This window comes from Triturus cristatus, chromosome 8, assembly GCF_964204655.1.
Source record: "Triturus cristatus chromosome 8, aTriCri1.1, whole genome shotgun sequence".
Classification (NCBI taxonomy): Eukaryota; Metazoa; Chordata; class Amphibia; order Caudata; family Salamandridae; genus Triturus; species Triturus cristatus.
In genome coordinates this window covers 252,108,674-252,124,287 of record NC_140591.1, presented here as the reverse complement: position 1 = coordinate 252,124,287, position 15,614 = coordinate 252,108,674, and the positions used below count along the sequence as shown (strand labels likewise).

The window sequence follows — 15,614 nt, the reverse complement described above, 5'->3', positions numbered from 1 at the left end:
ACCAACCTTTTAAGTACTGAAATATTTTTTGAGCTCACTCCTATCGATAGTTACACTGCATTACAGTATTTCCATGATAGCCTATGGAGCTAAAGTGCTACAATGGAGGAAAAACTAAATTGGTCGTTTTCCCTCACCAAGGCATATAAAACATCTTTTAAAAAGTCCATGCCTATTTGTACATGGCATCCTACCCTGGGGGCACCCAAGTAGACCTTGGGGGTGACCTATATGTAAGAATAAGGTAGTTTAATACTTTGGAAGTACCTTTAAATTCAAATTTGCAAATAATTTCCATTTAAAAGCAGTTTACAAAGCAGGGCTGACATCTAAAATGACAGCAGGCAACATAGCAGTGCACACGTAAGTCTCTCAAAGCTGCTGGACCTGTAAACCTACATGCCTTACTATATACTAGGGACTTACAGGTAGGTTATCAGTTCCAATTGTAATTACCACATACCTTTTTAATCAGAGCACTGGCCCTGGGCCAGGCTAGCAGAGCCCAGGGTGCAGTCAGGGTCAGTTACCACCAGTATCAGTCAGAAAATGGGGGTGATCATGGCAAAAAGGATGCTTCTAGTTCCCAGTATAATGCAAACATTGACTTTGATTGGTACTTTGATAGTTCTTTGAGCTTTAACGTAACACTTTAAAATCCATATCTCCAGTATCCTTACACCATTTTAACTATGTTTTTAATAATTTGTCTATTACACATAGAATTTCTCACTCAGCTAAGTACTGCCCTAACAATATTGTATTTTAATAAGTTATCAAATTCACATTCTGCCAAATTATTAACCTATTTTCTTACACATGACAAAAATATAAATAAATACATATATATTCTTCATTTACATCAATACAGGCAGGAGACTGTGTTTATTTCACATTTTATTGACACCCTGAAACTCACATCTTCCATGTCATATCTGTTACAACAACTGATATTACTTGATGCTGTGGCTCCGAATCCTTTGCACATTTTGATTTTATGGTCCTTCTCGGGATGCACTGGCGTATTTCCCCTCAAGGCCATTTAGGAAGCAAAATCTTTGCACCATACTTGTATCTGTTCTGTGTCAGGGCAGAATGGTGTGGCAAGAAGTATATTTTCGGTTCATTAAAAAACAAGACTAAGCACAAGTATGCCATCAGCAGAAAAACAAACTCAATCATATCAGAATGAAATCACAGACGCTACCCAATGGAAACTTGATTAAACTCAAATTATTTCACATAATTATAACATAAAACAAATTACCTTAATGATCTGCTCAAATGCCAGAGCAGACTTCAACATCATTGGTCTTTGACTCTGAATCATTTGCTGATCTATAGTATTGTAAAAATGTGCAACCTATAAAAAAAATGCAAAGTCAATAAAAGGAAATACAAAAAAATAAGACCGGTCATGTACATTACACTTAGTGTAAGTAAAGTAAAGTTAGTTACTTGTAATTATAACCCTAGTTCTGTATCATAGGATTTGCAGCATTTTCCCAACTGGCTGTAGCTAAACTAATATGAAAAACATGTTAGAAATGAAGGGAAATACCGCTAGGTAGGCAGCAGCATTACAATATAGAGAATAAGGAACTGTCTATTTAAGAAGTCAGTAACATTCCTTATCTCATGACGCCTTGTAATGGAAGCTGCTGTAGAACATTAGTTCTTTTGATGGAAAAACATACCACTACATCAGACTTCCACATCATAGCTTTACAAATCTGTGACAGTACGACAGTTCCAAACCAAGTTAATGTAGCTGCTTTTCCCCTTGTCAAGTGGGCCCAGGAAGTCCTGGGTTTCCTGATAATCAAGCTTGATGGAGATTGTTAGGAGGCTGGATAACATGATGTTAATGAACCACAGTTAATGAACTACTGAGAAGACTTCCTTATTTCTCTAGTTTTGTCTAAACAGAACATTAGCACTGTACTATAGGAGATTGAATGGACCTTTTCCCCAGAGTACCAGAGTTCTTGACAAATACTCGTACGGAGATAGCCTAGTTTAAATGAAAATCTGAGACAGACTTGGGGAGTAACAATGGATGAATCCTCAGTACCACTCTAAGTGAAAAAAACATGTAAGACTCTTGAATCAACAAAATCTAAATTTCACTAACTCTACGAACTGAGGTGAGGGCAAAAACAAAGGATGCTGCACAAAGACATTGTGTATCTGCTCAAATGTAGGAGCCAGTAACCTTGACAAGTCTAGTCTAGTCTAGTCTAGTGTTTTTGCATAGCGATGCCTACCCAATGGCCTCCCAGTGCTGTTACAGACACAGTAATGATAGCGAGACAGTGGGGGTTCCGTTACCGGAGAGCCAGGTCTTCAGGGCTTTGCGGAAAGGAAGTTCCTGCCCTAATAAGCACAGATCTGGGGGTAGGGCATTCCAAAGTTTGGGCACCAAAAACAAGGTGGAAAGCCCTCCCCAACAGCTTCTTTTAATTCTAGGAACATTCAGCAGACTAGCTCAAGAGGATCAGAGCATTCTTTCTGGCACATATGGGGAGGCTAGCGAGCAGAGAGGGACCTTTATTGTGGATAGTCCTATGCAAAATCCAGAGTGACTTAAACTGTACTCGGTGTTCCACCGACAACCAGTGAAGGGCTCTAAGTGCCATCTTAGCAGACTGATGTTTGGGGATGTTCTTTAAAAGTCTGCCAGCATTCTGCATGGTCTGTAATTTTTTTAGGACATAGAAGGGGGAGCAGAGATAAGGTGTTTCTGTCGTCCAGCCAAGAACACAAGGTCATGGACGATCACTCTCTTTGCAGCAAGCAGAAGAAGGTTAAGAACCTTCCTCAATAATCTCGAAACACCAAAGCATGTGCCGGCTAACTTTTTTGCTTAATGGTCAATCAAAAGACTAGTATCGAGCCACATCACGAGACTCTTTTTTGGGGCTTACAAATTACTCAAGGCGTCAGGTAGGGGATTAGGAAGGTTATTAGCAAAGTTATTATCAAGAAGCATCACCTCCATTTGTCCTCATTGAGCTTCAGTTTACAGCCAGCCATCCAATGGCTACTGCATGAAGGCAGTGGGTAAGAGAGAGATGGCTCGCATTGGGAAGCAGGGAAATTGAGACAACCAGCGGAGTGTCTTCGGCGTATGAGACCAATGGCAGACCAAATGAGTGAACAATCTCAGCAAGGGAGACCATATAAATGTTAAAGAGAGTAGGGCTTAGGGAGGAGCCCTGGAGGACTTCACACTTCAAATCAAAATAGGCGGAATAGCAGGATTGCTCCAAAACCATATTTAATTCCATTGGGAAGATGGTTTCCAAATGGGACAAAAATCTATTTTTTTATTTTTGTTTCAACTTCCAGGAAATGCTTAATAACTGGAACAGTAAAAAAAGGTTTTCTGTGAAGGGTTCATTCTATAGGCCGTAATGGCTGCTAAGTGTTCTCTAATGGGGCTAGATGCAAAAGAGCCAAAAGAATCACCTGTGCTTGGCAAGAGATAAGGTCCAAATCTTTCGGCTAACATCACAAATAGAATCTCTTCCATTTGGAGGCATATGACTCCCTAGTATTTGGCCTCATAGGCCTATAAGAATGTCCATACGATCAGACTTAACAAATTCAGGAGCCATGCAGCCAAGTTCAAGAATGTCAGACCTGGATAAAACACTTGTCCCTGGAATTTGGACAGGAGATTCAGTGTGCATGGTTGCCTCTTGGGTCGGAGATGGGTTGAGCGGCGGAGCCCACACCTCCGCGCGGTCACCTGGCGTTTGGCTCCTCCCCCTCTTTCTTCCTCGGCTCTCGGCGATCATGGCGGCTCGCGCCCGCCGGCGTTTTCCGTCAAGACGCGTTGTGCTGGGGCTCTGAACTTTGCCAATTTTGCTGATTTGTCCTCCTGGTTGGCTCTCTTCGAGTCGGCTCTGCTGGCGGAGTTGGTGCTGCTGCTCGGAAAAGGACGATGTCGCTACTGCCATCGGAAATCACCCGCGACTGACTAAATCCAAGCCCTTCGATACCAGAAGAGCGCAGAGCAGGTGAGCAAGTTGCTCTGGGCTGAAAGGCATAGTTGGTGTATAGGTGGTCGGGAATTGGCGTCCTGATTCGGTTCCGGCTGGAAAAAAGTGAAGGAGGTGAAGGAGGCGAGGCGAAAAAAAGTTTTAATAGACTGCAGAACCATTTGGTGAACTTTGCTTGAGTCATTGGCAAACTAGCAAACGCACGCATTAATACAAAAGCAAAAACTCGCCGCCAGCTGCCTATGGAGATAAAGAATGCGAGCACGGCAATTGATAAGGAGTCACTAGAGAGCTCAGACGAGTTAGAAGGACCCTCTACGGCACCAATAGGGCAATTCAGTACAGTTGAGAGTTCGGTGCGGGTGGAACAAAGAAGCTCAGCACTAGTTTGGTTGTTTTTCAACCAGCTCAACCACCTGAATCACTGTCTCCCACTCAGTATGACTTTGGTAATGAAGCTAAAATCACGACCAAATTGGCGGATGGTTTGAAGGGTGGTAAGCAGTTCCCCCTGTTTGGGAAGAAATCCAGTATGCTCTTGTTAAATAGTTTATCTTGCGTAGAGGGACCTCAAACTGCAACTTCTTCAGCAGATATCCAGTACTCAGAAACAGTGTTCAAGCCTGAGTCTGAGTCTGCACCTAGTTCTATTTTAGTACCTCCTCGATTTCTTTATCAAGATGAGCATTCATCCCGGCTGATCGCACAAAAGCAGGATGATCTAACATTGATACCTGAAATAGCATCACAAAATTCTACTCGAATTGGCTCTTCGACCGCTATGGATCTTAATACTGCCCAATTAATATCAACGAAGCCGTCTTCATTATCATCAACCATGGACACTCCTTCCATAAGGTCAGCCGACCCCTTCAGCCCTGTCTTAGACATGAATACGGAGTCCATAGGTGAAATTCAGATGTCAGTTAAAGACATGTTGAATTTAATTTTGGATGAAGTTCGGGAAATAAAAAGATTCCAAAAAGCTGAATTTGCCTCAATACATCAGCGACTGGAGAAGATAGAGGACTTAGTTTCAAGCTTTCCACTCTGTCTTCAAGAAGCTGAGATGTGAATCTCTACCTTGGAAGATCAAATGACGGCAGTTAAAAAAGATGTCAAAATAATCGATAGAAGCAGACGTGCTTTGGAAATAAAACTCGATGATTTGGAAAATTTCACTAGAAGATCGAACCTGCGTATTGTAGGAGTACCGGAGGGGGTAGAGGGATCCAATACAGTGCACTGGGCGACCTCCTTTTTAAAACAGAAAGTAATACCAGAATATGAGGGGGATCTAACAATAACTAGAGCACATTGTGTGCCTGCCCAGCCTTTTCCCCACTCTACTCTACCTCGCACAATCCTGTTAAATTTCTCAGATAGTCGGTTAAAGGGAGCTATTTTGTCTAAGGCATATCAGTTAAGACAATTTGCTGTGAATGAGACAACTAAATGCCGGATTTTCTCCGAAATGTCGGCAACTGCCGCACGTAGGAGGAAGGAGTTCATGAAAATGCTTCACCTGTTTAAAGCTAACGGTGCCCAGTCCATGATTGCTCAACAATCTAAACTCAAAGTTCTGGCACAGGGCAAGCAGTATATGCTGTCAGACCTGGATGAAGCACAAGATTTACTGAAGGAAATCACTCAGGGGCATAAGGGTGAAAAGTGATGGCTGGGGAAAATCTTTTTTTTTCCCTTGAGGGGGAGGAGGAGTCCAGGACCTAAGGGGTGTAATACCAGGACACCCAAGGTTTAGGGGGTTAGATCTGTGGCCGGTGTGGGGGAGGGAAGTAGGGCCGCAGGTGGGGGGGTGGGAGTCACGTGGGTGGGGGTGGGGGGTAGGGGTGATGGGGATGCACAGGGTGGGGGAGCAGGGTGGAAAAAGTAAAAAAAATGAAGTCTTTAGTGCTATGTTTATTAAATATTTTGCTTTGGATAGGTGGTTCTCTGTTTCCAAAAGATAAAAAGAGAGATATTTGCGGAAAATATGTAATCTATTTTAAATGCTGAGTGGTGATTGTTTGAAAATTATTTCTTTCAATGTTAATGGCTTAAATAACAAAAAGAAATTGCGGGCCATAGAAATGTGGATCCAGTCTGAAAATCCTTCGGTAATATTGTTGCAGGAGACTCATATCTCATCTTTAAAATTAGATCAATTTTTAATATTTAAAACATGGGCCTCACGGTAGAAGTATCACAACGGTTAGCTATGGCAAAGGCAGCTGTGGGTGAGCTATTAGCAAATAAAGCGGCAGGGAAATATATGGCGTGGAAACAGGACCAATATGAATATAGCGAACAGATAGGGCGTATTTTAGCCATCAGGACTCGACAAGCAGTTACAAAGGGGGATATCTCACAGATAAACTCTGCAATGGGAGCTGTCGCCACAACGCCAAAAGAGATCTGCGCTATCTTTCAAGAATTCTATCAAAACTTGTATAATCCAGAAAATGGTGCCGTAGGTGGTGAAATTGAGAGCTACTTAGAGACCGCGCAACTAGAGAACCTAACAAATGCGGATAGAGCGATGACGGACTCCAACTTTTCATTAGAAGAACTAAGAGGGGCAATCAAAGATCTGCCAGCCGGGAAAGCGGTGGGTCCTGACTCTATACCTCTTGAATTTTATAAAAAATTTCTTTCCAGTATTGAAGAGGATCTTTATCGATTAATGGTCGAGACGCAAAGAGGGGGGATTCCTCCTGAGTCCTGGAGAGATGCAACCATGGTTGTATTTCTCAAAAAGAACAAAAATCCAACTGACCCCGGGTCATACAGGCCCATAAGCTTGATGAATAGCGACACCCAGATATATTCTAAGATGCTAGCCAATCGTCTAAGTGCTTTTATTGGCAAGATCATCTCCCCTCGCCGGCATGGGTTCATCTCCGGTAGGGGTACAGCGGATCATATTCGCAGAGTTTGTACTCTGTTTGATGGGACGGCAGCTTCACGAGACCCTATGGCTTTAATCTTATTAGATGCAGAAAAAGCATTTGATAGGGTCTCGTGGGGCTTCCTCTGGGCTGCTCTAGGAAAGGTAAATATAGGGGATGTCTGTATCGGGGCACTGAGAGCTCTGTATCTGAACCCTACGATAAGATTGCGGCTCATGGGGGAGCAGAGCGGGGTTATAAAAATCGGACGGGGTACCAGACAAGGATGCCCATGTTCTCCACTACTCTTCGCATTTTATATAGATGGGTTTATAAGAAAGATAGAGTCAAATAGAAATATTATGCCGGTTGTCCTGAACGGACACGAAACGAAAATCTTAGGGTACGCTGACAACTTAGCTGTAATATCTGCGGATCCGGCGACAGCTCTACTAGAGATAGAACGAGAAGCAACAGCCTATGGGGCGCTCTCAGGGTATAAACTAAATGAGAGTAAAACTCAAATAGTAGTTAATAAAAAGGTAAGGTTGGTAGATAAAAGAATAACAGACTCAGCAATCTATTTAGGGATAATAATAACCGCTGACCTCTCAAAGATAGTGGAAATGAACTTGGGACCGGTAATCAAAAAGGCTACGCGGGATCTAGATAGGTTAAATAATCTATATTTAACAATAATAGGTCGATGTAATTTAATAAAAATGATCTTCTTGCCTAAAATATTATATTTGTTCCGCACGATTCCGCTGAAATTCAACAATAACTGGCTTAGCGAAATAGAGGGATTTACAAATCATTTTATATGGTCTAAAGGTAAAACATGGCGAGCACTGAAATTTTTGTCATTATCAAGAGAGCGAGGGGGTCTAGCGGCACCGGACTACAGGGCATACTATTGGGCAACCGTCCTACAATACATTAAGGGGCTAGTGGGTGGAAACACAGAGGATCGATGGAGAGTGGGGGAGAGCATCCCTGATATATATGAGCTATTGATTAAGGATTCTAATAAATGGCTCCTTACATTCAACGAAGACAGTTATTATAAGAAAGTCAAGTTCAAGACTGTGGGCGCAGCAATGGCAATATGGTCAATCGTAAGGAAGAGAACACAAATTGGGAGGACAAATTATTATACTCCGCTATTTAATAATGAGTTGTTACCAATGGTATTCCATGACCCGGTTATGAAGCGTTGGGATATGAAGGGGATAAAAACAATAGGAGACTTGGTGGGAAGAACGGGACTTATAACATTTGAACAAGCATGCCAGTTATATAATTTAGATCGCAGGGATTTTTTTAAATATTTACAAATAAGATCGGTCCTGTCAAAGAAACAGGGAGGAGACACTAATTATAAAAGGGTAGAAATTATCGAAGTCCTTAGGGATAATAAAGGCTGCTCAATCTCACAGGTTTATGGAGAATTGACTAGATATAAGGAGGATGATTGTCGAAAAGTGATTGATAAATGGAATAACAAGTTGAACTTAACTGGCAATGAGGTTGAAAAAGCAATTAAACTATCAAACTCAGTGCTAAGAGCTGCTACTCTGCAAATTCAGCAATATAAGACCTTGTATGAGCTATATTATACACCATATAGAATTGCTCAGTGGGGGTGAACAACGGGAGTGGTTTATCCCAGATGCCGAGCTGCACAGGCGGATACCATTCACATGTTTTCCGCTTGTCCCGCCTTGGATCTATTTAAGAACACAATAGAGCAATTCTTGAATCATGCTCTCGGGATTAAAATAAGTATAACCAATGAAGTTATGATCCTGGGAGTAACTAGGGATGATATAAAATCATCTCATCATGAGTTCATTTATATAGCCATGATCCTATGTAGACTATGTGTGGCAGCGATGTGGAAAGACCCTAACCCGCCAACATTCCAACAATGGATGGCACGATTATTAGCGATATATGTATTAGAAAAAGCATTGTATGACAAAAAAGGATGGAAGACACAGCAGATGGGGAAACGGATATGGACTCCAATTTCCGATTGGAAAAATAGTCTTGAAAACGACTGAAATAATCCCTTTTTTTTTTTTTTTTTTTTTTTTTAACTGTGTGTAGGTGTCCACAATGGCAAATCTGGATAAAAGTTACTATATAGAGATTCGATTATGTTTTAATCCTGTTTATCTTTGCATGTGCCACTCCGCTCTTTCTGCTGTTTTTGTTGTATAACTGGCCAAATGGAATTTGCCTAATGAAATGTATGAATTGATCTTCTTTCGCAATGATGAATAAAAAAAAAAAAAAAAAAGAAAGAGAAAAAATAAAACATGGGCCTCATATCGTGGTTTCTCCTCGTTTTCTGAAGCTGAGCGAGGGGTTGCGATATTTCTAAATCAGAATATTTATGCTGAGATTGTACACACAGATGAGGATGGCTCAGGGCGTTGGTGCTGGGTCACTTGTAAAGTTACAAATAGACTAAGACCTATCACGTTTGTTAGCTTTTATGCCCCAGTAGATGATAGTTCTTCAGCTTATGAAGATTTGTTTCAATCTTTATTGATGGTGGTAGGAGACATTATTATTGGAGGAGATTTTAATCTGCTCATGAACATAAAATTGGATTTAACCACGCAGTCAAGGAAGCAATTTAAACCTAAATCATTGAAAGTCATTCTTAATTATAAAAAAACTTTAAACCTTTGTGACCCATGGCGCACACGTTACCCGTTAAGAAAAGAATACACATGCTGGTCAGGGAGATTTAAGTCTTCATCTCGGATCGATTTCTTTCTTGTCTAAAGACAGCTTAATATGCTGCATCAGAGGCACATTCATAATGGGTTCTCAGACCATGCAATGTTAGTCATTAGGTTCGCTTTAGTACAAAACCTAAAGACTCCTAAGCGTTGGGTATACAACAAAACATACTTGAATGACGAAACATGGGTAACATCTTTGAAATCAGAGATTAGTGATTTTGTATCCTGTAATGTTGAAACGGCCCGATCAATATCATTTGGGATGCCATGAACGCCTTCGTTCGCGGAATAATTATAGGTAAAGATGCAGCAGTATTTAAAGCAGCCAAATGTAAAAAGATGCTTTGGAACAAAGAATACAAGTTTTAAATGAATTAAGGCAGTTGAACCCCTCCAGTACGATTTCACATCAATTAGATGAAGCCAAAAGGGCATTTAGCGCGTATTACTATGCCCAAAGTGAGGAGATTTTTTATAGACAATCTCAAAAAATATACGAAGAGAGTCATTTTACTGGGAAGTTTTTAGCCTGGCAGGTGAGAGAACAAGCTGCGGCTAATTTGATTAGAGGATTAAAATGCCCAGTGACCCAAATAGACACAGCAGATTTGGTCGGGATAGGAAAGATAATGCTTTCTCATTATAATAATATCTACAGTCAGCAACACAATATTGATCAGGAAAAGTTATCAGATTTCTTAGAAAATTGTGCATTGCCTTATCTCTCCCAAACTGATCAATCAACATTGCTGTGCCCATTTTCTTTGGAAGAAATAGAATTGGTAGTTAAAGATCTCCCAAATGGTAAGGCTTGTGGCCCAGACGGATTGTCTGCTGAATTTAAAAAAAAAAAATTCTGTGCTTTCTCTAACATTTTTTGCAATTATTGAATTCGATGCTGGAAGGAGGCCCGATCCCGGACTCTTTCCGGGAAGGAACTGTGGTGAGTTTGTTGAAGAAGTGGAAAGAAGCTAAAGATCCGAACTTGTACCGACCTATTACCTTACTAAATATAGATTATAAAATTGTTAGAAAATTAATATCAATGCGTATGAATCGAATATCAACAGAGTTGATCCATTCAGATCAGAACGGTTTTATTTCAGAAGGCAACTGTTCACGAACACGCATTACTTAATTGAAGCTTTAGATTATTTTGAGACACGAGGGATCCCAGCATTGATTTTGTTATTGGACGCAGAAAAAGCTTTTGCTTTGGTGGTATGGGAGACACTTTTTATTATTTTGGAGCACTTTGGTATTCCCGATAAAATCGTAAATTTAATTCGAAATCTTTATACTACGGCCAAAGCAAATATTATCATAAATACGGTAATGGTCGGTACAGTTTTAGTTAAGCGCGGCACGAGACAGGGCTGCCCTTTATCCCCAGTTTTATTTGCGTTTTTTATTGAGCCCCTTGCCGCCGCAATTGTCATGATCTGGGTCCCGGCAATCGCGCTCGCTGCTGCGGCAAAACAGGCGAGGCGCGGGACACCAGAAACTACAGCCCCCATCATGCCCTGCGTGCTACGCAGCATGTAGGAAAGGCGATTCCGGAAGCAGGAAATAAAGATCCTGCGCTCCGGACCGCGTTGCCGATTATTTCAGCTTAGCCACAGAAGAAGCAGGAAGCTTCGTTTTTCGCCGCTCCCAGTGCGGTAAGGGTATCGGAAGACACAACGTACAATTCCGGTTTCTAGTTGACTCCCCTGTTGGAGGTAACCGCACCAGGCGAGTTACATTGCAGGGGAGCGAAGGCGCACTTAGTGGTGCTTGGGCTGCTCGTCACTCCGCTGGAGAAACCTGACTCGGTTTCATGCGGGGTGAGAACAGCGCCCGTGATTTTTACCTAACAGGGGCACGCAGAGGCGCTTGGGCTGCTCTTTACTCCTTTGGAGAAACCTGACACGGTTTCAAGCGGGGTAGAACTAAAGCCCTTAAGATTTTCCTTTAACAAAATAAGTGTGTGTATGCGCGAGTGAGATTTAACTCAGCATCACAAGACTGTATTATAAGCATTGTGTGTGATACACGGAGGCATTATACCACGACCACTTTCGGGGCAACACGTGGTATGGGTGTTCGTTGACGTGTAGCATTGGTACTATAGCTGAGTGTCTGGATGGAATGGCACAACGTGACATTGTAGGAATTGAGGTGTGCATTATCAGAGGGATAACCCTATAGCACAACGTCCTTCTCCGCAGCCATATATCCTGCAGGGAGCCATTATATGTTCTTGTGTCAGTCTACCCAGTCTGCTTTGCATTCTTTTGTTGTTGGTGGTGTGGTGTTTCTTTCTTAGTATTTACACAGGAGGAAAGGAGAACAAGCCTCAAAAGACAAATCAAGGGCTATTCATCGGAGCCCAGCTCTGGTAGTAGTTTACCTCTCCGCTCCGCAGAAGTGTGAAGAAATCACGTTCTTTTTTCTTTACAGGTAGGAAAGGGAGGTGGAGGGGGCAAAGAGAATAGAGTAAGGGAAGATAAGGTTACGGTTTAATTCTCATGGTGTTTTCTTGTCTTCTAACAGGACTCCCTCCCCGCAGTCCCCACCCTTTCCTTCCCCCGCTCAATTGCCCCAAAAGTCTGCGTATGGTTACATAATCCAGACTTGGGTCGATTCAGAGGTGGGCCCCCATTGAGCATCAACACAACCCCGGGGATACAGAACCAGCGAGCACGACAGAATAATCGGCCCACTAATCGGTCTCCTCCTTGTTGTGTTGAGTTAGGCATGGCCACCCTAGAGGATGTAGTCGCGGCCTTGTCACTAGTGCAAGCTGAACTAGCAGCGTCACGTCAAGAGACAGCGTCTCTTCATTCACGAGAGGATAGACTTAAAAAAAAAACCTTCGATATAGGAAGTTCTCCACAACCCCATTCCGTAGTGGTAGAGATGCCCACACAAATCCCGCTAGCACCCCCAGAAAGATTCTATGGGGACATTAAGAAAGTGCAGGTATTCCTTACTCAAGTTCTCCTTCACTTCAATTGCAAACCAAAAATGTTTAATACAAATCAAGCAAGAGTGGCATTTTTAATCTCGTACCTGGGCGGAGAGGCCACACAGTGGGCAGTCTCTTTAGTGCGAAGAGACGACCCGAAGCTATATGATTGGGACGAGTTCCGTGACAGCTTCGAAAAGACGTTCGATCGAAGAGCCGACACGTTCTCAGCAGATAGGGATCTGCTGGATCTTCGCCAAGGATCATCCGGAAGCTATTTGAATAGCTTCCGGAGATTAGTCGCTGAAACCGATTGGCCTGAATCAAAGCAATCGGCAGTATTCTATCGAGGGCTCTCAGAAGAACTAAAGGACGTAGTAGCACAAATCGATCCTCAGCCCCGTACCTGCACCGCCCTTATTGACCTCGCACTCCGGCTGGATCATCGACTAAGAGAGCGTCGGGGAGAAAATAAAAAGAAGGAGAAAGGCATCACACATGGCGATCGAACCTCCTTTTCGGACAAGATAACGGCTCAACCCGAACCGATGGAAATACGAGCGGTACGAGCTTCCTTAACACTAAGGGAAAGAGATCATCGCCGTAAACAAGGGTTGTGTCTCTATTGTGGGAAAAAGGGGCATTTCCTTCGGGAATGTCCTGTGAAACCTAAGTTTGGTAGGGGAAGGGTCGGACAAACAGCTGCCCTCACCACCGAAAAAGAGGAGGGAAACTGCAGGGCTTGAGGAAGAAGGAAGGGGAATCCTCAAGCGAATGTGCCATCCCTTCCGTGGATGCTTATGGGTTCGCAAAGAAGAACCATTTTTTTATCGATCTGATATTAAAGATACAAGATGAGAACCAACACATACAGGCAATGGTGGATTCAGGAGCCACCGGATGCTTCATGGACAAAGAAAAGGAACAACAACTGGGCGTAAAACTTATACCCAGATCTACTCCGGAGAAAGTGTATGCAGTAGACGGTCAGGAGTTGGAAACCGGGCCCATTACACACCACACTCAGGAATGTGAACTTTGGTACGAGGAAAACCACCGTGAGGAACTATCGTTCTGCATCATACACGCCCCTCAGTACGATAGTTATTCTAGGCTTGCCATGGTTCCAGAAGCATGACCCAACGGTTAGGTGGTCTCACAATACGTTGAGCTTCGATTCTGGATATTGTAGAAGCCATTGTACCTCTACGCTGTCAAGACCTTCGAAAGTCCTAGCCACCATTCAACACATAGCCACGGCGGTTGAGAAAGACGTGGAACTGCCTCTGTGCTACGGATCATACACCGATGTGTTTTGCGATACAACAGCAGAACAATTGACCCCCCACAGAGAATACGACTGCCGCATAGACCTGGTCCCAGGATCGGTAGTGCCTTGTGGGAGGATATACGCTCTTACGGTCCCTCAAACAACCTACCTGCGTGAGTATTTGGATAAATACCTAGAGCTGGGTTTTATACGCCGCTCTCGATCGCCAGCAGCCTCTCCTCTTTTTTTTATACCAAAGGCCAACGGGGATTTAAGGTGCTGCATCGACTACAGGGCGTTGAACGCGATTACAATCAAAAACCGCTATCCGCTTCCCCTGATTCCCGTACTTTTGGAGCAAGTTCGTGCCGCAGGCATCTATACTAAACTGGACTTGAGGGGTGCCTACCACTTGGTCCGAATAAAAGAAGGGGACGAATGGACGGCGTTCAAAACAAGGTACGGGCTCTATGAATACCTGGTGATGCCCTTCGGGCTGTATAACGCCCCAGCGGCGTTTCAGTTTTTTCTCAATGAGGTCCTGAGACAATACCTGGACCTCTTCGTAGTGGTCTATATAGACGACATTTTGATATTCTCAGCCAATGAAGAAGAACATGTGGAACATGTACGCCTGGTTTTACAAGCCTTAACCCGTTCCGTGCTCATGACGGAACCACTCCGTCATGAGCCACGGGTGCGCTGTGCTCATGACGGAGTGGTTCCGTCATGCTGCGGCCGTTGGCGGCTGCTCCGCCCACGCGGCGCTAATTCCCCGCCTGTGCGGGCGATTAGCGCAGTGGGCGGAGTCGTGACGGAACCACTCCGTCATGAGCACAGCTCACCCGTGACTCATGACAGAGTGGTTCCGTCATGAGCACGGCGGCACCGCAACTGCCCCCAAACACCCCCAGCGCCGCGGCGGAATTCCTGCCGCGGCGAAGGGGTTAAGGAAACATCGGTTATTCTGCAAAATAACGAAGTGCGAATTCCATGTTACAACAGTGTAATTCCTTGGGGTTATGCCTACCCATTCTGGCCAAGTCATGGCGGAACGAAAGGTAAAGGCCATCCTTGAATGGCCTTGTCCTCACAACAGCAAGGAAATCCAGAGCCTTCTGGGTTTCGCGAATTTCTATCGCCGGTTTACCCGGCAATTCTCTGAGATAGTTGCTCCTTTGACTAGGTTAACGAGGAAAAAGATTCCGTTCTTATGGACCGAAGATACTCAGAAGGCCTTCGACCGGCTAAAAAACGCTTTTGTAACAGCCCCTGTTCTAACCCACGCCAATCTAGCTCTACCGTTCATAGTGGAAGCAGATGCCTCCGAAGTGGCGATAGGAGCAGTGCTCTCGCAACGACAGGAAACCTCGGGTTATTTACATCCTATCGCCTTTATGTCTCGGAAACTCAATACAGCGGAAAGAAACTACACAATAGCAGAGAAGGAGCTGTTAGCCATAAATGACGCCTTCATGGAATGGAGACACTGGCTAATGGCAGCGGTCCATCAGGTCACGGTGTACTCCGACCATCGGAATCTTCAGTTCATGAAGGCTGCGCGTCATCTCACTCCGCGGCAGCTTCGATGGATGCTCTTCTTCGCCGAATACCATTTCATAGTTACCTACCGGCCAGGAAGCCAGAACAGAAAGGCAGACGCCTTAACAAGACAAGAAGTCGCTCCACCTGAAAACAGAATGAACAAGGATTTCATCATTGAACCCGTCAAAGTGGTTT

At 43.6% G+C, this 15,614-nt stretch overlaps 1 protein-coding gene across 1 annotated transcript in view; it reads right to left on the bottom strand.

Annotated features, from left to right (window-relative positions):
- DYNC2H1 (dynein cytoplasmic 2 heavy chain 1) overlaps positions 1-15,614 on the bottom strand; it is a 1,714,832-nt gene that overhangs the window by 1,486,853 nt on the left and 212,365 nt on the right. The window contains exon 13 of the mRNA XM_085621461.1: positions 1,268-1,363. Within this exon, the coding sequence (XP_085477587.1) occupies positions 1,268-1,363 (96 nt within the window). The remainder of the gene's footprint in view (positions 1-1,267; positions 1,364-15,614) is intronic.